Genomic DNA, 23539 nt, shown 5'->3' with positions numbered 1-23539 from the left:
GAAATAGCTTGCGGGGTGGGGGGTGGGCAAAGTGGGGAAAACGAGCAGATCTTGCAGGATTCCTGTGCTGATTCCAATCCAATGAGTAGAAGCAGCATGAAATTCTACATGATCCTGCACAACAGAACAGACATTCTGTGCATTACATGCATTATTTCTCAGAATTCACTTATGGATTAAATTGGAGTCCAACACCAAAATGTTCTCAGGTACAATGCAATAAGCAACAGCGTTTCTTATGAAGTAATGTTTTCTGGGGTGAAACATGACGTCCAACATCCCCACCCTGCTTTGCCCAGAATCACTCATACTTGAAGGACTGCCTCCTTCATACTGGCCAGCCCACCAGTTAAGGTGATCCTCACAATCCCAGCTATCTGCACCCCTGTCTGCAGAAGTAAGAGGAGTGGTGGCATCTCACCTGTGAAATGTGTTCCTCTTTGAGACTTACCTGGTGCCTACCCTACTCTCTTTTAGGTGGCAGGCCAAAACATTTCTTTTAACATAGGCTTTTTCAGTAGGGATTTGATCTTTTTCATTCTTTGTACACTGTTTCATTCTTTTTCATTCTTTGTACTCTTCTAACTCGAGGGTTGTTATGAGGATCATTTAGGCTTCCCAGTGTTTTATGCTTCTGAGTTTTTATGTGCTTCTATGCCTCTGGGTTTTTATTGGTTGCATTTTTAATGGTTTTTAATTTTAATAATTTTATGTCTTTATAATTTTACCTTATCTTGTTTTATGAGCCACCCAAGCAGATCTCTGAAGAGGCTGCATATCAGTAGTATCCACGGGTTTTTGTAGATATATGTATACCCGTTTTAACCTATAACAAAGTTAAAGTGCTGCTTTCTCCCTTATCCATTGATGCAAGCTGCAAGAGGAAGAGGGTCCACCAATCCCTGGAGCAGGATTTCAGTAAGCCCAGCAGTAGGGTTGCCAACCTTCAGTTACTAGCTGGAGATCTCCTGCTATTACAACTGATCTCCAGTTGATAGAGATCAGTTCACCTAGAGAAAATGGCTGCTTTGGCAATTGGACTCTATGGCATTGAAGTCCCTCCCCTCCCCAAACCCCGACCTCCTCAGGCTCCACCCCAAAAACCTCCCGCCGGTGGCGAAGAGGGACCTGGCAACCCTACCCAGCTGAAAATATAAGATTGAAAAGCCTGTGTGTAAGATCCAACCCAAGAGGATGCTATGAAGAGAGCAGAGTATCACTCATTAATACTTCTGAAGAATAGTCAGATGTGTATAATATTTTAAGGGTATTTTCTTTCAATTAGGAAATGCTGGATGTCCTAACAAAGGCTGAACCTATGAGTGATGATATCAAGCTTCAGTTAAATGACCTCTGTAGGTTCTCCAAAGATTTGAGTAACTATTCTGAAAAAGTATCACAGTTAATTAAGAAATACAACAGGTAAGTTTCCATTGTATAGAATTAATAACTAGTACTATGGATATACATGTACATTGTGACTTCAACATGATATTGTTGTTTGAAATTTAACGTTAACTGGCATAGTAATTTAAACTACTGAAAGTACCAGGATATAAGTTATCCCCCCAAGACTCTTTCAGTAAGGTCATTTATGCAGGGGAAGATTGTGTTTGGCTTGCTGCACAGTTTTCTGATCTGAATTCTCAAACATCATATTCATGAGGGCTTTCCCTCCCCGGAAGAAATTCCATGAGTACCTTGTGATTAATTATGCATCCCCAGTGAATCGGGGAGCTTCTAAGTCCCTCCCCCTGAAAACACAGCCTTGTTGCAGTTTATTTGGAGGGGGCGAGTCAGCTCTTAAAGGGACTGCTCCCTGTCTGTGCATATGCTTTTGCAGAACTGGGTATTCCTCCCTTCTTTTCTTCAGCAGCTCCCTGCCAGGAGCTGCCTTCCAGCCTCTCTTCAGTTGGTGTCTTCCTGCACATTTCATGAAGGTTTCACTCCCTCTTTTGTGCTTTGCTTTGAGGGAAGGGTGGGCTTTGAGTAAGGTGAGAGGTGGGCTTTGAGGAAGGTGGGAGGTGGGCTTTGAGGAAGGTGGGAGGGACAGATATGTGGGAGGGAGAATCCAGAATGGGTGTGGGGAGAGAATCCCGAAGTTAGGACTATGCATGGAAATGGCAGGGATTTGCCTCACACTTGCCTTGAAACAGAATTTAAATTAGTTTTAAAACAGTACAGCATCTTAGAACTACGGGGAAAGAACGAGGTGGGAGCAAAGTGACTTCTAAAGGTTGGTAAAATCATAAATAATGCAAGGGAAGCCTCAAAGCAGTCCAGCAGAGATCATGAGCTAAATACTCCCGCATAAATGGTCTAAGAGATTTAATTCAGATATTTGCCTTATGTTCAGTTTTGTTGTATGTAGACAGTTGTGTTAAATTGTGTGTCACATCGGGGGGGGGGAATGCCCACCTAATTCTAACAATTTCAATCCATGTTTTCTTTCGGTTGGTATGGCACTCCAAAGTCTTTGTCTACAAGCTTCGAAGGGTTGCCAGAGTAAAGAGCAGGCCTTACAGCAGAGATTCCGAACAGTTTTTAGGGATTTCCAGCAATGGCTGGTCAGTTCAAAAATCACTACTGCCAAATATTTTGACGTGCCTCAAAGTGTCAACGAAGCTGCAGCCAACCTGCAGAAATTACAGGTAAATCCACCCATGTAAACTAAGCACTTTCAAAACACAAGTAAAATACAAACCAGTAAGATGCTGGTTTGTTTGTTTTTTGCTTGAAGAACTTTCTGTGTTACAGTTGTACTTAAAAATTTTAATTTGAAACCATATCCTGGTGTGTGGTTCTCATCAAAGAGTTAGTTTTTAACAATACGTAAAAGACTATTGAAGCTTCTCAGCTACTATGCCAGGACTCTTAAAATAATGAAAAGTTTGAAATGAGACTAATAGCAAGTTACATGAACTGTCTTTTGTTTGCAAGAAACCTAGTTTGTCTTTTTATTACAAGAAACCTATGAAAAGGAAGATAATGGGGTTTCTTCCTGTTCAGAAAATGGGTGTTTTGATTGACTCTAGAAGTTGACATAGAACAGAGTGAAGAGCTGTTCACCTTTTCACAGCGGCGCCTCTTCCTAAGCCGTTTCCCCGATGCCGTTAAACAAAAAAAAGCCGTTTCGCTGCTTTTTTTTGTTTAACTGGGACTTTTTGCCCCACTGAAAACAGTGAGGCTGCACCTGCTAAATAGCAGGCGCAGCAACGCTGTTCTGGCCACCGGCGCAAGTGCCAAAAGGGGATAGGGAGCCCACTAGCTGCCAGCTCCTCCCCCGGCCCCCCCAAAATGCCCCTCTGTGTTGGCGCGGCCTCTCCACGCAATTGCCGGCGCCATGGAGAGGCCGCGCTGGCGAAGGGGGGAGGTGCAGTCCCGTGGTGCTCTCCCACCAGTGGGACTGGCCTCGCCGCCAGCGTAAGTACATGTAAACACACGATTACATGTACTTATGCTGGCGGCAAGGTCACGCCGCCTTCTATTGACTTTCGACCCAATTCTCAGGAATGGGCTGTTAGTGTAGTAATCTCTACTGTTCAGTTGATTGGTTCTTCCATGAGCAGAAGAGGTAGCTCTGAGCATTTGTTTAATCTTCCCATGGATAAAATTGGGGGGCGGGGTGAGCAACAAAGGAATTGGCCCCCAACCTAGTGCCTCTTTAAACTAGATATAACAGTGTGCTTTCTTCATGCTGCTTTATGATGATTGGGGTGTGTTCTCTTTTGGATTAGGAGTTCTTAGCTGAAACTGAAAATGGCCAGCATAAATTAAACATGGTGATATCCAAAGGAGAGCTGTTAAGTTCTATTCTGACTAAAGAAAAAGCTAAATCTATTCAAGCTAAAGTTGCTACAGCTAAAGAGGACTGGAAAAGTTTTCTCTCTACCCTGCACCAGAAGGAATCAGTTTTGGAGGTATGGAATGAACCAGAAAGAAGGGGGTTAAATAGAAACATTTTCCTTGCTATTTCAATTTATGCAGGCTTAGTTTGTATTTAATACAAGAAGTTAGCTGTCACATTTTTATCTCATCCTACTTCAGAGATGCTCAGGGCAGTGCACATTGTTCTCTCTGTTGTGTACTTCCTCTGTAAGGTGCCAATACAGAAGGTCTCAGTGTAAGCAGGTGTTTGTTTATTTTTTATTTTTTTTAAGAATAGTGAAGAAATAGCCTGGATCATGGGCCTATATAAGATATTCAAAACCAGGCCAGGACAATTCTTTGCCTAGGTGGACAGGAATCAGAAAAGTATGTAGTTAAGTATTGTTATAATGTTCCCTTCGAGCCAAGTTGTCAGCCCCGAATTTCTCAGTGGTGTTAAAAATAAACCATTAAGTTAAAGGAAGTTGTGTGTTTGTACTCTCCTACATAATACTTGTCTCCTCCATTTCATTGCCACAACAAAAATTACTAGAATCCAGTAACACCTTAAAGACTAACAAAAATATTTTCTGGCAGGGTATGAGCTTTTTTGAGCCACAGCTCACTTCTTCAGATACCTTACTGTTACTGTTCCTTTTTTGGATTTTGGCATACTTGCAGGACTATCAAACATGTTTATATCTTTTGGACTAAAAAATAAAAAAAAGTAAAATAATGTTAGTGTTTTGAAGGGTACATCTGAAACATAAGGGATACATTTTTTCATTTAGTAATATATAGATGTAGTAATTGTTATACAAATTAGCTGTTGCATGCATTTAAAAAACCTAACAGTTCTTATAGGAATGATCAGATTTAACTGCAGTTCAAACTTCTTGTCTAATGGCAACTGAGAGTTTGTTCTCATCATGTTCTGGGAGCAAGCCCTGGCTTGCATGCTTCCCCCGATGCACATAGAACATATTGCATGAACCAAGACTTACATATGTACATTTGTGGACAGCTCATCTTGACAGGGTATAGTTACAAATACATGATTAAGTTCAAACCACCATTGTCAGTAGTGACAAAATAGTGTATTCCATATTATTCCTCTGTCTTCCATTAAACATTGCTGCAGTTATGTAAACCAAACATGTATGTATTTTTCATGTGTTTTCTAGAACTTAAAGGTTCAGATGAAAGACTTTGAATCCAGTGCTGAACCTTTTCAGGACTGGCTAACTGAAACCAGGAAAAGGGTGCAAGAAAGTAGTAATCGTCTGCATGATCTCCCGGCCAAAAAAAGAGAACAGCAGAAACTACAGGTTATAATGATAGATATGCATGTTTATACTTCTCAAGCTTCAGTCTTCTTAGATATTTGGGTCATAATACTTCATTTCCTTATCTCATGTGCTGGATATTCAGATGGTCAATTCAAAGCACAGCCAAATAGCATTTTATTCTTTGTTCGGCAAAATCCCAGTTGAAAGACACTTGCACAATGTCCAGTTCAGTCTTTGACTGGGAACAAATGTGTGCTTAACCTGGAGAGGGGACTGTACATCTCTCAACTAAAACTTTTGTAACTTGGATATTGTTCACCACTTCAACAACAAAAACAACTGCTACATGACTGCTTCCATGCTAAGGTTGTACATCTGAGACTTCACAGTGCACTAAGGACGCTTCCATGGGAGTAAGCTCTACTGAATAGAACTGGGAATCCTGATGGACCTCTTAGGATGGACCTGTTACAGCCCATTCCTGAGCTGTGGCATACGGGGACGGCAGGGAAGAGGCGCAGTGGCGCCTCTTCCTAAGCCGCTTCCCCGACGCCATTAAATTAAAAAACAAGCCATTTCGCGGCTTTTTTTTTGTTTAACTGGGGCTTTTTGCCCCATTGAAAACAGTGATGCTGCGCCTGCTAAACAGCAGATGCAGCAACGCTGTTCCGGCCACCGGCGCAAGTAGCCAAAAGGGGATAGGGAGCATACTAGCCGCCGGCTCCTCCCCCCGCCCTGCCCCCAGAACTCCCCTCTGTGCCACAGCGGCGCCTCTTCCTAAGCCACTTCCCCGACGCCATTAAACAAAAAACAGCCATTTCGCAGCTTTTTTTGGTTTAACTTTTTTTTGTTTAACTGGGGCTTTTTGCCCCATTGAAAACAGTGAGGCTGTGCCTGCTAAATAGCAGACGCAGCAATGCTGTTCCGGCCACCGGCGCAAGTGGCCGAAAGAGGATAGGGAGCCGACTAGCCACCGGCTCCTCCCCCCGGAGGAGGAATGCCCCTCTGCGCCTGCACGGCCTCTCCACGCTGTTGCCGGTGCCACTGAGAGGCTGTGCCAGTGGAGGGGGGAGGCGCAGTCCCACGGCACTCTCCCGCCGGCGGGACTGGCCTTGCCGCCAGCATAAGTATGTGTAAACACGCAATTACACGTACTTACGCTGGCGGCGAGGTCACGCCGCCTCCTATTGACTTTCGGCCCAATTATCAGAAATGGGCTGTTAGTCACTAAAGCATTAGTAAAAATTGGGGGGGGGGAATGGGTGGGAAGGGGATGTTTTTCATCAATGGGGATGTCATAAACAGTTGAGTGGATCCAACAATGCATTTCCTCAGGCACAAGGACTTCTGCCCATGGAGCATGATTTTCACAGCTCCTCCCTCCTGTGGCAGCCCAAAATGGCATTTGCAGTTTCTGCCGGGGGGGGGGGGGGGGCGGGGAGAAGCAAAAACTGCACTTCAGGCAGAAGTCTTTGTGCTTGTAGAAATGCATCCACTATCTCATAGATGTCAATAACACTCATTAATCACATTTTGCAATATGTATAACAACAACAGAGGTGATAGTGAAAAGTGGAAGAAGAATGATTGGGACTCTCACAGACTGGGGAAATATGGTGCCTCTTTAACAAGAGCTGCCCCTTGAGGAAAGATGGCTGAATCCTCTCTCCAAACAAATGAGTGACAATTACACATGTATTACACTATGAACTGATCATCTGAAAGGTCTGTTGTGTCTAAATCCATTAACTGAACTTTTCTGTTGGCTATCCTTTTGATTTCCTTACTACTTGCCTCCTTTATCGCTTGAACCTGTGCTTAACAGAAACATGCTTATGCTTTACAGTCTGTTCTTGAGGAAATAAGGTGTCATGAGCCTCAGCTCATCAGGCTTAAAGAAAAAGCTCAGCAGCTTTGGGAAGAACGAGCTGCCAGCAAAAACTTCATACACAGAGTATCTCAGCTGTCTTCTCAATATTTTGCTCTAAGCAGTGTAACAAAGGTAATGCACCCACCTCTGTGTGCTTTTATGCTGCTAATTTAAGTGACTGTCCACTTCTGCAATTCTGTTTGTGTAAAGTCTGCTATCTGCTTAGGTTGTAAAAGTGGGGATGTTAACAGAAGCAAAGATGCAAACAACCTTTAGCAAGAATACTTGGAAAAATCTACACACTTGTAGAAGAATATATAATCTAATGCTGGGATCCTGGGTCAGCTGCTCAGGAACACCAGGACAGCAACCATTTATTGGGCAATGTCTTAGTCAATATCAATCATAAGTTTCCATTTCTAAACTCACAGTTGCAACTGATAGGTATATCCCAATCAATGATGTAGAAGGAAAAATGGGTCCAGTTGATCTTTCTAAATTTCTGCCAATTGACTCATTAGAATTTAGTCTGCTTAGATGTCACTATGTGATCCCCCCTTCCCCGACTGTAGTGGAATGGTGGGTTATCTGAATGGATTGGCAATGTTAACATCTGTCTGAATTTAAGGAAAAGGTCTCCAGAATGGACAGGATTGTAGCAGAGCACCAACAGTTCTCTCATGGTCTGAAGGAACTTCAGGATTGGATGACAGATGCAATTCAGATGCTAGAATCTTATTGCCATCCCACAGCAGACAAAAATGTCCTTGACAATAGAATGGCAAAGCTGGAGGTAAGTCTTCAATGACACAAGATGGACTTATTTCAGATATTTCATAGGAAACATATTAACTGATGAGATTTCATTTGATAGTAATGCTAAAGAGTTTTCCATATACACTGTCAAATTCATAATAGAAATACATTATGACAATAAAGGTACTTGTAATTCTTGTAATAGAAACAGTGAGTGAGTATACTGTCATAAATAAATCAAACCAGACACTCCCAAGTATTCCAGCCCTGGTAGGATACTGGATATCACTCAGAGTTTCTAAAATTGTACACCAAGACAAAGAAATGAATAAATTAATATGCCAGAATGAATAAAATGATATTTGAGGATAAAAAAAATCCCATGCAATTTATTTAAATATTAGACCTATAAATGTGGAGTTTGGGGATTTTATATTTTATTTTGAAACTTTATGATTAATATTTCCGGATTTTTTTCACACTCCCAAAGGCTACACATTCTTGCAAATGAAACACAGGAATTTCATGAATAGATTGTTGTCTATTATGTACTTATATAATCCTCACATTATGTTCAAACAATGCAAGGTATATAAAATGTGGCAACCTTTTAAAGTAGTCAGAGATGGTCCAGGTATCAGAGATCACAACAGATGTAGCAATCCTGAAATAAACCAGTGTTATAAGAAAAACAAATTCTGCAAACCAAATCAAGGGTTTTATTGCCAAACTACAGTGAGCACCACTGAAATCTATTCAGTTGGATGTACACAGTCCACCTGTACCTCCTAATACATGTAACTGTAGCCCAGTGACCCTTTTCTCCATGAAAATCCACTTTGGGAGGAGACAATTAAGAGCTGAGAAATGGTAACCCTTTCCCCTACCAACATTTTCCTCCAATTTTCACTCCACAAGGAACTGGCAGGCAGATAAAGTGTTAAGTGCACCCCCCTGCTTCTCTACTGACACTTGCCTTTTCCTTGAAAATCTGCTTCAGGTGTAACTTAAATACATTTGTATGTTTCATGCAGTTTGTTCTATATGTAGGACTGCAAGAAGTATGTGCTCATAGAATTCACTTCTGAAACCAGCAGTCACTGCTCCCCACACCTTTTCCCCAAAGGGGACTTGGGGCGGCTTGCAACACTTAAAAATATAATAAATAAAAAATAAAAATAATTAAATGCAACAAATAGAATAATAAAACCAATTAAATTAGCAGCAAATTATTCTGAGAAATTAAAACAACTGGCCAGCTCCCTGGTTCGTAACATTAACCAAAAGTCACATGAAACAAAGCAGCCTTACATGCCCTACAGAATGCTGGATGATCTTGCAGGGCATGAACTTCCCCAGGGAGCTGATTCCAGAGAGAAGGAGCAACTACTGAAAACACCCTTGTCCTGGTGGTTGACAAATGGGCAATTTGTGGGCCAGGCATCTGTAGAAGGCCCAGCAATGATGATCTAAGGAGGCAAGGGGGTCATACTGGGAGAGGCAGTTTGACTGACAGTTCTTCTGAATAAAACAGAAGTCCAGTGGCACTTTAAAGACTAACAATGTTTATTTTAGCATGAACTTTCATGAGTCAGAGCTCAGATTTTCAGATGATATTCTGAGTTTGTGTGGTACGATGGGTTGGATGGGGGATTATTCCCTCCCATTTGGTAATTTCTTCCTCTGTTTGTGTAAGAATGAGTGTATAACAAGCATGGAAATGGGATCTATTTATTTTACAGGGATTGTTTTCAGTAAAACAGGAGAAAGAAATCCAGATGAAAATGGCGCTGACAAGAGGAGAATCTGTTTTGCAAAATACCTCTTTAGAAGGAGTGTCTGTGATTGAACAGCAGTTAAAAACACTTAAGGATACCTGGTCTTCTTTTTTGTCTGCTTGTATACATTGCAAAAGGTAAATGGATATCTGGCTGTTGAAGGGGATTTCATAAAATGTACATGAGTATACTAGAATTCCATCCAAATAAGGAACAATTTGGGGACAACTCAGTTAAAATAATAGACTGTTACTCAGCGATTGAAATGTGTCGGCAGTATTGTTTGGTCTGTGTTCAACTCATGCTTTCTGTGTGCGGGCATTTTAGGGCCAAACTAGATACCAGCTGCTGCGAACTAATTTCTCAAGCGCCACAGGGACCCAATATGGACTTCAGACTTACCCCTCCCCATACTGTTTTTTTTACCCAAAATGGCCTCGGGGGAGCTTTATTGGCATCATTGGTGGGTGGGTTTTATAAACATTTTAAAGAAATTATTCATATATTTATCCATTCAAACTATGTAAATGCGTATAGGTAATTTTATATAAATTACAGCCAGCTGGAAGGAGCACTGTCCAAATGGACAAGTTACCAGGATGATGTTCGACAATTTACTGGCTGGATGGACAAAGTGGAAGCGGTCATGAATGCTTCTGAGAGGCAGAGTGCTGAACTGAGAGAAAAAAATGCTTCACTCAGCAAAGCTAAGGTTTGTGCAAAATCCAAGCTCAGAAAACTTTGAAAAATGAATATGACTTTTCTGGCAATGCTCAAAACTTAAACTGAAAAATACAAAATCGTACATATTTAGTTTCAGTGGCAAACACATTCCCAACTATAGCTCCTCCAATTCCTTCCAATTGGGATGGAATTTTCAGGCATAGTAACTTTTACTTAAGGAATCCTCCCACTCACCTTGCAAGCCTATAGGCAATAACATCATAGAAGCAATAAAAAAATCACATTTCAAAACCCAGTTGGAAGAACAAAAAGCTCTAAACAGCCAACACTTCACATATCAAGGTAAGGTGGGGATTTGTCTCCGTGATCTGTTTTTGTACAAAAATAGATCAAGCCCCCGCTCCATAGTCCATTCTATGGAATGGACTATGGGGAGCTGACTCATTCACATATAAAACAGATATTCCATTCTCCCACCAGGCTACTTTTAAAGAAGGAGAGGTGGAGAGAGTCCCTTTAAGACAGAGGCCTTTTATGCATAGCTGTTTCCCTTGCCATCACCCTTCCAATGACTTTGGGTCCTTGTTATGATTATTTCTGACCTTCACTCTCCCCCTGCATTTCTCCGCGTTTTGCCCACATTTTCAAATTCGAGATAAAACAGGTCCCTCAAAACGCGGGCAAAATGAGGGGAAATGCAAGGGGAGATTGAGGCAACTTCTGATGGTCGGAAACGGCATTCATAATCAAAATAAAGACCTGAAGTCATCGGAGGGGTGACGACGAGGGAAACAGCCATACATAAAAGGCCAGAATGATCTGAACCTTCTCTTACCTCACCCAAGTGAGGGTTTTTTCCATTAAAGGGTGGAAGACCTTAGCCCCTGCAGGTCAAAAAGGACTAGGCTCTGGCTCTTTGACAAGCATGTCAGCCTTTCACCATACAGAACAAGCAAACAAAACCTTTTACTTTAAACAAATATTTAACTCTTGGAAGTGGGGTGGGGGGAGTTGGACAAAATTGTGGAAAACTTAACCACTTCCACGTATCCTATAAAGTGCAAGCAAATCATATTCTACTGCTGACAGGTTAATGCCTGCTTGCTGAAATGACTGTGGCAAGAAGTAATCCTGTTTGCATAAAATCGCAATATGTCCAAATAGCTGGCTTGGATCCTGCCAAAAATTTCCCGTTAACTGAAGGACTCCCATATGGTGTGTGATTTCTTTGCCTCCCCTCTCCTGCTTCAGCCCAGATTGCTCCCACACCAAAGGCTGTTCATGGGGAATGCTTCCATCAGCCTGCAGGATTCAACCCACTGAGCCAAGAATATAAGGGAAAATACTGTACATAGAAAATCCCATTAGGTGTGATGCTCTATGGGACAAAGGCACAAACAGTGACTGAATGTTCAGGTACATATCTGGTGAGTGACTCCAAGTTCCATCTTGCACAAAGTTACACTCTTCTAAGACTGTTGAAGTCAGTGGGTTTAGAAGGGGGTCATTTTGTTTAGCATGGTACTATCTGTCTCCTCACTGTCTCTTCCCTACCGTTCACCGTCTCTGGAAAATGAAAAGTTAGAGTAGGGAGATACAGAAGCTAACAGTAAAGTGTGGTAGCAGATATGATATTGTCAGGAAGATCTGGCCTTCTTTGTTTGGATCCAAAAATTAGAGGAAATTTCATTCAGTTTATTTATGAATTTTTGGTTCATCTGAGGGCATGTTCTGTTCAGATTTTGATTAAATACATTCCAAACTCACATCCAAAGCACTATCTCTTTAGCATGGGAGAGTTGTGGCATAGACACTTTGGCAAACTCTGCAGATCATGTTGTAGACAGTTATGCACAGGTTATTCTCCACTGATATTCACTAGTGCAAAGTAAACAACATCGGGAAGGTTTTTTTAAGATAAAGTAAAAGGTAGAATGTAAATATGTTGATTACATAAAAGCATATAGGTTATATTTTGACTTTAATTCACCATTAGTATTTACTCATCTAAGTGCATTATTTATAAGTGATTCCACTGCAATCATAAGCAGGTACACTTTACTAGGTCTATGGCATGAATTTATAAGGGCGTTCCTATGCTTAAGAATGAACTGGGTATTCAGTATAGAAGAAATATTGGTGCTGTCTGATCAGACGTTGCTTTGGATTATACTTGTAACATCCTTTGTGCTAAGTGAAAATTAATTTTCTTTTTTAATTTAACAGACTACACTTCAGTGACATCTACATTGATGCAAACATTAAGGAATCAGGCTCACAAACTGAGATCAAATCTTTTTCATATGACTAACGAGCTTACTAACAAATAAGTCTCAATTACTTCAGTGGTATTTACTGCACAGTGAGTGAGACTAGGGTTCCAGTGTGTACATTATTCATACATGTCATCAGTGAAGCTTCTATTGAGAGAAAATAATTAAGCAAATCCTGTCTTAGACAGAACTCACATGCAGGCTGTTTCACTCACTACGTAGCATAAATTCAACTTTGCCACCAGGATATGTTTTACAAGGAGCTGCAGCCAATCCTAGTTTTCTGATTAGTATACTTGTATAATGCATAATTTTTAAAAAACAGTTTCCCACATGTATGCTTGACAAACTCAATTTGTGAAGAAACTATTACAAAATTCATGATCAACTAAAATGTATAACTGTCAGCTACTCCTTTCTTTGTGTTCTGTAGTTACTTAAAGAAGAAGTGTTTAGTCACAGTGTGCTGCTGGACAAAATTGAAGTTAAAGGCATGAGCATGACTGAACATTATGTAACTCAGCTTGAACTTCAAGACCTGCGAGAAAGATACCAGTTTCTCAAAGACAGGACAATGGTACTACTTCCCTTGACAACACTACCACCTTTCTCCTTGTGTAAAATCATTAAAGACTTAACCAAACATGACTTGAGAGATCTGTGATTATGGCCACTCACAGTTTCTAAAAAACTAACTACCACCTTTGAAGACTGGAAAATGGTTGCAAGGAGGGAGGGGATTTTAACCTTTTCCTCCCAAACCTCTTCAGTAATATATGACACCCCTCTGAATGCTGCAGCTAGTTACCTAGGAGGAAGCACAGTTGCCAGCTGGCCTGGGGGGAAAAAATTCCCTCTCCCTTCAATAGCAGTTTAATATATGGAAATGGACAGCTGAAGCTTTTCATTGCATGGAGGTAAATAACATCCCATTAAGCCTCTATTAAATGTGCAGGATATTGGTTTCTCCTGGCAGTTGGTGCTATTTCTGTCTTGATCCTCCTATGAGCAAATTGCAACTTCAGAAAAGATATTGAATTTGTTCCTCCCATTCATCTCTAAAAAAATTAAACATCCTTTCCCAGAAATCCTCTATGCAGTTGCTTAGAGCTGCTAAATATTTTTAAGTGAGTGATTCTGTTCATGGATCTTTTTTGCCACATGAAGCTTGATTCCCAGAGAAGGTTTGGAGAAGAACATTTGTTGCTACTTCACTCATGAGTTTTAAAGTATATGTTCAGGAGTGATTAATTTTATCTCAAACGCCTTTGAACTTTAGAAGGCAAATTTACATATCAAATTATCTGTTTATATTGATATATCAGCTATTTATTTCATAAACACCTCAAACAATCCTACACTTACCGTAAGCTCTCTCATGTTAGAAATGAGATCCAGACATTACAGACTGGTTCTGTTTTCAAGGATCTTTTTTTCTTACACCACTAATGAAATGTTTCTAATAATAGGAGGCAATATGTAAAGCTGAGGAATGTGTTCACTTGCATCATGAATACCAAAGAAATCTGAAGGCTTTTGAAGCATGGCTAGAAAAAGAACAGGAAAGGCTCAACTGTTTATCCCACCTTGAAGGTGATGCAGAGAAACATGAAGCAACGCTAAGGGAGCTCCAGGTAGAGTTGCTTACATACTGAATCAAAAATTGTCTGCCATATAGAAGCGGGTCAGTGCGTTTCAGTTGATTATGCTCTTAGAACTGACCCCTTCCTGAGAAGTGTATTGTTATCTTATTCAGTTAGTCATCTACTAAGCAGGACTCAACTTATTTACTCACAAAAGTAAGTCTTTTTATTGAATAGTTTCAATGTAATAAATGTGTATATATATATATGTGTGTGTGTGTGTGTATGCAAGTATTACAAAGTCTTAAAAGCAATAATAATGTATACAATAAAGCAAGTTCTACAAACTATTTATTTTTAAAATCCAATACTTAAAATATAACAGTTAAAGAAGTCTGATTTAGTTAAAAGAATCTGACTCACACTATCTAGAATAGTATATAAGTAAATCAGTACATACCCCAAGCCAATCTCCTTTGAGATTCTCGGTCCAAAGACTTAGAGAGATCTACCTTTCTAGCCTTCCCTTGCCTATATTTATACTGTCCCAAGTCACCGTATTCCAATTTAGCCGGATTCCTACAGCTAGATTTTTACTGCTTTCCTTCAGACTACCATAAGGATTTCCTCTTCTAGTTGGTTATTGCTGATCATAGCTATTTCTAAAAACAGTCAGTTTTTAGCATTAATATACCTCTATAATGATTAATATTATCAGCATCTTCATCTCCCAAAGAGCATGATCAAAATGAATCTATTTTCAACATTCTGTTATTATTCTTTCAAATTTAAACTTTAAAGCCCAATGTAACATTATATAACACCATTTGATAATGTCTGCAGTCATTGTTAGTGACAGATTGGATTCCAGAAACTTAGTTTTCCGAAAAGGGTAGGATTCCAGAAACCAGTTTTTCAAAAGAGTAGGATTCCAGAGGAGTCTTCTAAAAGAATCTCTTAGCCAGGCATGTTCATTTTAAATGAAAGACAAGCCTCTAATGGTCTTTATGAAAAGTATGGTTTTACATTGAAGAATTCTGCATATGTACAACACTAATACAACAGTTCATATGCTCTAATATGTCAAAGCCTGTACCAATATAAAGAAACATTTGCAGAGGCACATGATACATTGCTCTGTGTAAGTTTATAGTTGTATTTACTTTCAAATTACTTTAAGTGATCTTAAATCTGTCCCCAGAAACTGCACTGGTTTGGTTTTGATGTAAAGAAAGCCCTTAACTCTAATTTATTACCTCAGAGTACCTAAGGCAATTCAGCAGAAAATGAATGAAGCAAGTAATGCCAATATTTTTCATTTTCAGGAATTACAGGTGCGCTGTGCTGAGGGACAAGCTTTGCTTAACACAGCACTGCACGTTAGAGAAGAAGTGATACCATGTGGTATACCACATCTGGAAGACAGATTATTAGAGTCTGTTCGTCAAGACTGGACTATGTATCAACATAAGCTTTCTGAAGTCAGGGCACAACTAAATGCCACCCTAAGCAAACTGAGGCTGATGGAAGACAAGTATTTGAAGGTGGATAATTGGCTCAAAACTCTGGAGGATAAAGTTCATTTCAGGACTGGCCGGCAGTCTGATAGAGCTACAAAGGAGATGCACCTACAACAAATAAAGGTAAAGAGGTGGTATGATTATGGGCATCTATAGTGAACAAATTTATGTAGATCCAATGCTAAACTTGTACCTTTGGAGCACTAGTGAACATTCAAAATGCTAAGAAATTAAAGTTCGAAGACACAGGGCTTAAGGACAAAAGTGGGTGTATGCCACTGATGAGAAAGCATACCAAGACATGAGAAGGTAGTGGAGATCAAGTGTTTAGCTACATGTGGAAACAAATACAACAGAGGGAGTGGTTTTGTGCAAGTCTGGCTTGTATCAAGCAGTAATTTCTGCTAGCAGACTTCTTCACTACCTCTCTGCTGCTTTAATCCAAAGTATTACCTGAAGTGCTGCTCCTGGAGCACAAGTACCCCCCAGTGGGAGGGGGTATCAGTAAAAATTGCCTATCCACTATCTTGTTGTAGAAATCCTTCTCTGGATCTGATCCTGTGACTTGTGTATGTGTTTGCTTGAGGGAGATTACTTAGTGAATATGTGAAAAGAGTTGAATATTGTGTGTGAAAAAATTAAATGAATGATGTGTGTATGTATGTATGGGATGTCTGACCTGTGTGGTAGTGGATAATGGATACAAGTTGTTTAAACAAACAAACAAAAATCTACCCACAAATGTTTGCATTAATTGGGATCAGCTTCCAGGAGAAATGCAAAATTTCCAGAAATTTTGAAACCACAGAAAAAAACATGTTTCCCTTTCCCCCGGGAAAAAACAGTTTAAGTTTGACAGGACAATAAGTAATGCATATATTTCAATTTTCCTCAATTTTTTTAATTTTACTGCTTTAACAACATAGATGGCATCATTTATAACACTGTATTTTTCGCTCCATAAGACACACTTTTTTCTCCTCAGAAGTGAGGGGAAATGTCTGTGCGTCTTATGGAGCGAATGTGTGTGAATCCAACCCCCGGGGAGAAGGGCAAAGCTGCCGAGAGGCCCTGGGAGCCACGACCAACCCCTGGCCGCAGCAGCCCAGCGCAGAGCCGGCACGCCCCGGGAGCTGGCTAGGAAGCCGCCAGCCAGCTGGGGGGTGGGAGGCCTAGGCAGGCAGCACAGAGGAGTTTAAATACCCCCCCCCCTGCCCGGCTTCCAGGGAGTCCCTGGAAGATGGGTGGGGGGTCTTGAAAGTTCTCCACGCTGCCATCCCAGGCAGCGCAGAGGAGTTTAAAGACCACCCCCCCCCCCCGCCGCCGGGCTTCCAGGGAGTCCCTAGAAGCCGGGCGGGGGGGTCTTGAAAGTGCTCTGCACTGCCAGCCAGCTGGGGGGCGGGAGGCCCCTCCCAGCTGCCCAGTGCAGTGGCAGCGGGGCACGGAGCCGGGCTGCCCCGGGAGTCGGCTGGGACGCCGGCAGCCAGCTGGGGGGGGGCGGGAGGCCTCTCCCAGCAGCCGCCCAGAGCCCTGGGAGCTGGCTTTAAAGCCCCCAGCCAGCTGGGGGGCGGGAGGCCCCTACCCGCCACCACCACGGGAGCCCAGCGCGGAGCCCACGCGCCCCGGGAGCCGGCTAGGAAGCCGCCAGTCAGCTAGGGGTCGGGAGGCCCCTCCCAGCTGCCCAGCGCAGTAGCAGTGGGGCACGGAGTGCCATCCGCGTGCTCGGGGATTCAGGGCACTTCCCCTGGCGTAACGTCCCCCCCCCCTCGTGCAGACGGGGCATTCAGGCACCAGCCGCCGCACAAGTCCCCAGGGCGGGTCTCCGCCAGTGCCCCTCTTGGGGGGCAGGGAGTCCGGCCAACCCCTTTCAGACCCCAGGGTCCCAAGCTGCTTCCCAGGGCAGAGATGCAGGGGCAGTACACCATTTGATTCAGAATATATTTTTTCTTGTTTTCCTCCTCTAAAAACTAGGTGTGTCTTATGGTCAGGTGCGTCTTATGGTGCGAAAAATACGGTATATCACATATAAAACTGCAATAAATTTATGGAATTCCAATGTTATAAATGCCTTAGTTTTGTACAAGCAAATTGCAAAAATACCCAGTGCTTGAGAGAAAACTGCAAGCTAAGGCACCTTGTGCTATCTTAGCACATGTACTTTAATTTTTGCTTTCTGAGAAGTAGAAAAAGTAGGAGTTAAACAAAAAACCCAAGCATTGTGGTAAATAACATAAAATATATTATCAAATTACAGTGATTAAACTATGAGTACAGTTTTATACGGAATTAAAATTAAATTGAATCTCTTAGAATCATAGAATCATAGAGTTGGAAGGGACCACCAGGGTCATCTAGTCCACCCCCTGCAGAATGCAGGAAATTAACAACTACCTCCCCCGCCACATTCCCAGTGACCCCAACCCTCCCCCACCATGCAGGATCCCACAATCAAAGCACTCCCGACAGATGGCCATCCAGCCTCTGCTTAAAGACCGCCAAAGACGGGGACTCCACCACCCTCCGAGGCAGCACATTTCACCGTCGAACAGCCCTCACCGTCAGGATATTCTTCCTAATGTTTAGGTGGAATCACTTTTCTATTAGTTTAAATCCATTACTCCGTGTTCTGGAGTAACAGAGAACAAGCTATTTCCCTCATCAACATGACATCCCTTCAAATATTTAAACATGGCTATCATGTCTCCCCTCAACCTTCTCCTCTCCAAACTAAACAAACCCAACTCCCTAAGTCTCTCCTCATAGGGCATGGATTCCAGACCTCTGACCATTCTGGTCGCCCTCCTCTGGACACGCTCCAACTTTCACTAATACTGTGTGCACAGCTAGATGTAGTTCCAACTAGATGCTCTCTTCTTCCTTCTGTGGGTACTGAACACATGAACACATGAAGCTGCCTTATACTGAATCAGACCCTTGGTCCATCAAAGTCAGTATTGTCTACTCAGGCTAGCAGCAGCTCTCCAGGGTCTCAGGCAAAGGTCTTTCACATCACCTACTTGCCTAGTCCCTTTAACTGGAGATGCTGAGCATTGAACCCAGGACCTTCTGCTTGCCAATCAGATGCTCTACTAGTGAGCCACAGCCCCTCCCCAATTAAAGAGAGCTAATTTCTCAATGAAACTTAGGTGCAGTTTCTACCCCACCCTCTTCTGATCTCTTTTTTTAATTCAGCAAAGTAGGGCAATAAGCTACTGTTTGTATATGGTGTCACAGTGGTTTGAGGGAGAGGTGAAAAGGTGAAGACAGCTTCTAGTTGGAACTACATCTAGCTTTGCACAAGGGAAGAGTTGGGTCAAAAGGACAACAGAAGGCATGCAACAGTTGAGAAGCTATGAAAGCTCTGCATGCTCCCCTAATGAAGATTAGGTATCCTTCTAGATGCAGAAATGCATCTTGGAATGAAGAGCTGTATATGTGTACAGCATGCCCACCTTGTCTTTGTAAAACTCATTTAAAAAGAGACAGTATTTTGTAGGAGTTCTTTTAAGTACTCCCCAGAATTTTCAATTTTCTGTCAGTAAAACTGAAAAAGGCTTCAAAAAACCTGGAGGGAAAAAATCTGAATTTTCCACGTCCCCCCCACCCTTGTGCCTTCACATCTCTAGCTTCCATAGGATTGCACATAATTTGTTCATGTTTCTTTCCCATTGAATAAGTATAACTGCCTTGTATGAAAAGTAACATGTTTATAGCTTTTTATTGCATAAGAGAGATTTCCAATTTTCTGTTTTTATTTAAAGACTCTAACCCACACTTTATGATACTCTACTATGTTACAAGCATTATGTTTCTTTGCTTCAGAAGTGGCATGAAGAAATCATAGTCTATAAAGATGAAGTTGAAGAAGTTGGACTGTTGGCCCAGCAGATCCTAGAGGAGAGTCATACTTTCAGTAGGATGGGAAGACAAGCAACACACCTCGCCTCTCGGTACCAAGCTCTTATCCTTCATGTATTGGTGAGAAGTGAAACATTTTTAAAAATATCATTGCAGAATGTTAATTACAAGGAACATGTCTTCCATTAGCACAAGTGTTTCATGGTCAAGTTGACAGTGGGGTGAAAGCTGCTGAAGGCCTAGTTAAATTTCTCAAGGGTTTTAGTTCCTATGTGTCCAGATGATAAAAATGTCATCCATAAATCTCAAGTACAATAGTGAGGTGTTAATGGGTAAGAGCTGAGGAAGTGCTGCTGCAAGCCAGCTATGAAATGGTTGGCATATTGTGGTGCTGTGGAGGTGCCTGTGGCTATGCCGTTGATCTGAAGGAATAAATCACTACCAAATTTGAATTTGTTGTGTGTGAAAACAAAACCTGTGGGTAGGGTTAGCTGTTGTAATATCAGAAATAGTGTTCTTTGTGGTTTATAGTGTGTCTACAGCCATAGTGGCCAAAATAGTATTTTCTGAAATATTGTCAATGGATTGTATTTTCCTTAGAAAGCCCATGTTTTTGTGCACACAAATGGGGATGTTCATGGCATAGGATTGGAGAATGGAGTCCATGATTCCCCTAGCCTAGTGGCTCTGCCTGAGGCAACAAAGTGTCCTGGTTTGCCAGGCTTGTATATTTCGGGCAGAAGATGGGAAATTCCTGGTTGAGATTCCCATGATATGTCCATATAGATTTATCCCTGTATATGTGTTGGTAATACCTGTATAATAAGAGTGGAGGGGATATAGGATTAAAGAACAGATATGTCCCCGGAGGTTTGGTGACTTCTTCCCCAATGTCAATGCATTTCTTGAAATGTTTTGCTTCTGGAGATATAAGAGCAGCCAGATTCATTCCCTGCTATTGGGTTTAAGTCAGGGTTATTCCCTCAGAATCTTTTTTTTCAGGTTAGTTTATATTATATATCCACAAGGATGCTGCCAAAAACGTTACCTTTGATCTGGTTCTAAACACAGAATTTAATGTCATTTATCTTTGGTAACGTTATGCTGCTGAAAATGTCCCTACAGAAAATTCCAGGAAGCTGCTTCAAGGGCAACGATATTCTCTGTGTGATTAAAGTCTTTACAATATGCACATCTGTCACTCACAAAAGGTTTGAGTTTTTGAAGTATACCAGCTATTTATCCTTGTACTGCGGAGATTGGTCTGAGACAGGGCCAGCCAAAAGATTTTGGCTCATGTATGGTAGAGCACCCCCCCCAACGCTTTGGGGTGGGAAAGTGGTGTCTGCCCCCCTTCCCGTTAGGCCATGAAGAGGCAGGAAGATTGTGCCTGCTTTTCTGCATGCACCATGGTAAGAAGCCACTGTCCTCCTCATCCCTTGGCAGTGAGGCAGGGTATATCAGTTTCCTCCTCCTGCACCCTGAACCATGGCAAGAAGCCACTTCCAGACCTCCTCACCTTCGCTGTTTGAGGTGGTGAGGCATGGTGCCTGCCCTGCCTCCCTAATAGTGGGAGGGAAGGAGGGAGCAGGCTTCCATCCACCCACTGGAGGCAGGGGTGCCTCCCTGGACAGCCCTGATGTTGTGGCCTGGCAGGGGATTGGGGGGACTGGGCTAGATGGTGCCCCTCCACCACTTGTACTGACTACAGAGTGTGATGGAAGTATAACGGCCCTAATCCACAGAAGCACAACAAAAACACTAATGTAAGTGTTGTCTGGTTTGATTGGGACCTGAACTTCATCAGATAGAACTGGACTGAGTAGGTAGGTGTAGGATAGGTGCAGGGAAACGGTGATCTAGTGGTGACCAGAAGAACACCTCCCATGACTTCACTTATAAAAAGAGCATTTATTCATAGCAATGTGGCTATCAAGCAACCAACACTGTATAGAATAATATACAATTATCAGTGTCATTTTACATTTTTTGCAGGAACAAATAAAATTGATTGAAGAAGAAATTCGAAGTATGGAGGAATCGGAACTGGCTTTTAGTGTTTTCCAAAATTGGTTTGGAGTTACTCTCAGGAAGTTCAGAAATGTGGCAACCAAATCTGATGTAGTGGATAAAGCAGCAATGGAGAAAAAAATGCAGAAACTTAAGGTACAGCATGGTGGCACTATATCACTGTGTAACAATGACATTTTCTAAAGTAATAACTTACTGACACCCCTGCAATTCATTGTTAAAAACAATAAATTTAGCAGTACATAGTGTTTAGAACTCTACAGAACAGTGAATTTAAAACTTCCTCTTTTTAGGCCAAACATTCAGCTGTTCAGATATCACAGTTTTTCTTTGCTAAAGGTAATCAATATGTTCCGGCAGCAATTAAAATTTTTAATGCCAAGAAGGTGCCGCAACTCTTATATGGTTGTTCCATTTAGATCACAGCTCTCAATCAAACTACTGAGAGCATTCAAGCCTCTTTTCTAAGATGAATTCTAGGAGCCCCTAAATGCATTTCCTACCTAGCTACTTGTGCAGAGTTAGGCCAAATCTGTATTAATACCAAGGCTTGGATTGCCACTTTTAAATATTGGATTAAAATCCATTTTAGATCTGTACCTGACAGTTTCTAACCTATTTGAAAAGTGATCCTTATAGCCCGCAATGGTTCCAAGCTATTCTTTAAAAGTTGGCTTGTATTGGAATTGATTTTGACTCTTTATTACTTTCTGATGAAAGATCCGCTTTTCGAGTAATCAAGCAAAGGCTTCTGGTTCATGAGCTGCAAACCCTTTTCCCTACTAAGGCATATACAGTATATGTTCACCTGCTTTTTTTGGCATTTCTAGCCAGCTAAGCTCTATGGCTCATTATTTTCATAATTTAGTTGATCCAGACCAAAGAAGAGCTTTTTTCTTAGCTCATATGAATGCCTTTCTATCGAAGGTCCTACTGGGTAGATTTAGTCACATTCCATATCAGGAGAGACTCTGCCCCTGCGGTTCAGGATCTCTAGATTCGCTTATGCATATTATATTGGAATGTCGCCTGGGTGAGGGCCCTCGTAATGACTGTCTATTAGAGCTGCTTGATATCGAAATAGTCAATAATAAAAGTCTAATGTTATTTGCTCTATTGTGTGATGCTAAGCCTGAAACAACTGCTTCTGTTGCAAAATTTTGGGTAATGTTATTGAGACAGGGATCCATGAAGCCCGTCTAATATTTTAAGTTGCTGTTGTGATTGCGGTTTATGATATTGTATTATATCACAGTCCGGCTGGATGGGCAGATTATTTTAACCTTTTGCTTAATTTCAATAATGTGGTATATTTTATATATTTCATATTTATTAGTATTTTATATATTCTGTATATTTCTGAGCCTGATAGGGGCCCAGGTTTGTTCATCTTGGGTTGGTGTGATTTGATTTTGATCGTGAGAATCTGTGCGAGATGTTTTTTGAACTATGCCTATTGAAGGTTAATGATAATGATGATAATAATAATGATGAAACCATCATGTGCTCACCACCTATCGGCAAGAGAATCATTGCTCACAGCGGAACCAAGCCACAATTGGGGAAACCACAGCTCCACACAATTTCAGGCAGCTTTATTTCTTTCTGTGACATTGTTAACAATTTCACGATGGGTAGCCGTGTTAGTCTGTCAGTAGCAGTAGAAAAGAGTCTAGTAGCACCTTAAAGACTAACAAAATTTCTGACAGGGTATGAGCTTTCATGGGCTACAGCTCACTTCTTCAGATACAGCTAGAATGTGAGTCCAATTTCAGGCAGCTTTATAGCCACTTACTTTTAAAAAGTGATTTATTGGTTCTGCTATTTTCTTGCTATGCTTTTAAGAAACTGATGGTGCAATCCTGTACAGAGTTTCTCCAATCTAAGCCCATTGATTTTTTCAGGCTTAGGCTAGGGTAATTCTGCAGAGGATTGCACTGTAAAACTAATAAAAACATAAAACAAATAAATAAAAGGAAACCCCTTCAAATTTAATCTGGTGTGCTAAAAATAACATAAATGCATTCTGT

At 41.5% G+C, this 23539-nt stretch overlaps 1 protein-coding gene across 1 annotated transcript in view; it reads left to right on the top strand.

The window, feature by feature from the left end:
* The window catches only part of SYNE1 (spectrin repeat containing nuclear envelope protein 1), a 437649-nt gene that overhangs the window by 219689 nt on the left and 194421 nt on the right, over positions 1 to 23539 (top strand). Inside the window, exons 54-66 of the mRNA XM_056853653.1 lie at positions 1286 to 1422; positions 2474 to 2651; positions 3738 to 3920; positions 5052 to 5195; positions 7003 to 7158; positions 7655 to 7819; positions 9525 to 9697; positions 10119 to 10272; positions 12951 to 13094; positions 13987 to 14151; positions 15426 to 15743; positions 19443 to 19598; positions 21474 to 21644. Coding sequence (XP_056709631.1) covers positions 1286 to 1422; positions 2474 to 2651; positions 3738 to 3920; positions 5052 to 5195; positions 7003 to 7158; positions 7655 to 7819; positions 9525 to 9697; positions 10119 to 10272; positions 12951 to 13094; positions 13987 to 14151; positions 15426 to 15743; positions 19443 to 19598; positions 21474 to 21644 — 2244 coding nt within the window. The remainder of the gene's footprint in view (positions 1 to 1285; positions 1423 to 2473; positions 2652 to 3737; positions 3921 to 5051; positions 5196 to 7002; positions 7159 to 7654; positions 7820 to 9524; positions 9698 to 10118; positions 10273 to 12950; positions 13095 to 13986; positions 14152 to 15425; positions 15744 to 19442; positions 19599 to 21473; positions 21645 to 23539) is intronic.

This window comes from Euleptes europaea, chromosome 7 (genome assembly GCF_029931775.1).
Source record: "Euleptes europaea isolate rEulEur1 chromosome 7, rEulEur1.hap1, whole genome shotgun sequence".
Lineage (NCBI taxonomy): Eukaryota > Metazoa > Chordata > Lepidosauria > Squamata > Sphaerodactylidae > Euleptes > Euleptes europaea.
This window is presented reverse-complemented; position numbering and strand designations above follow the sequence as displayed.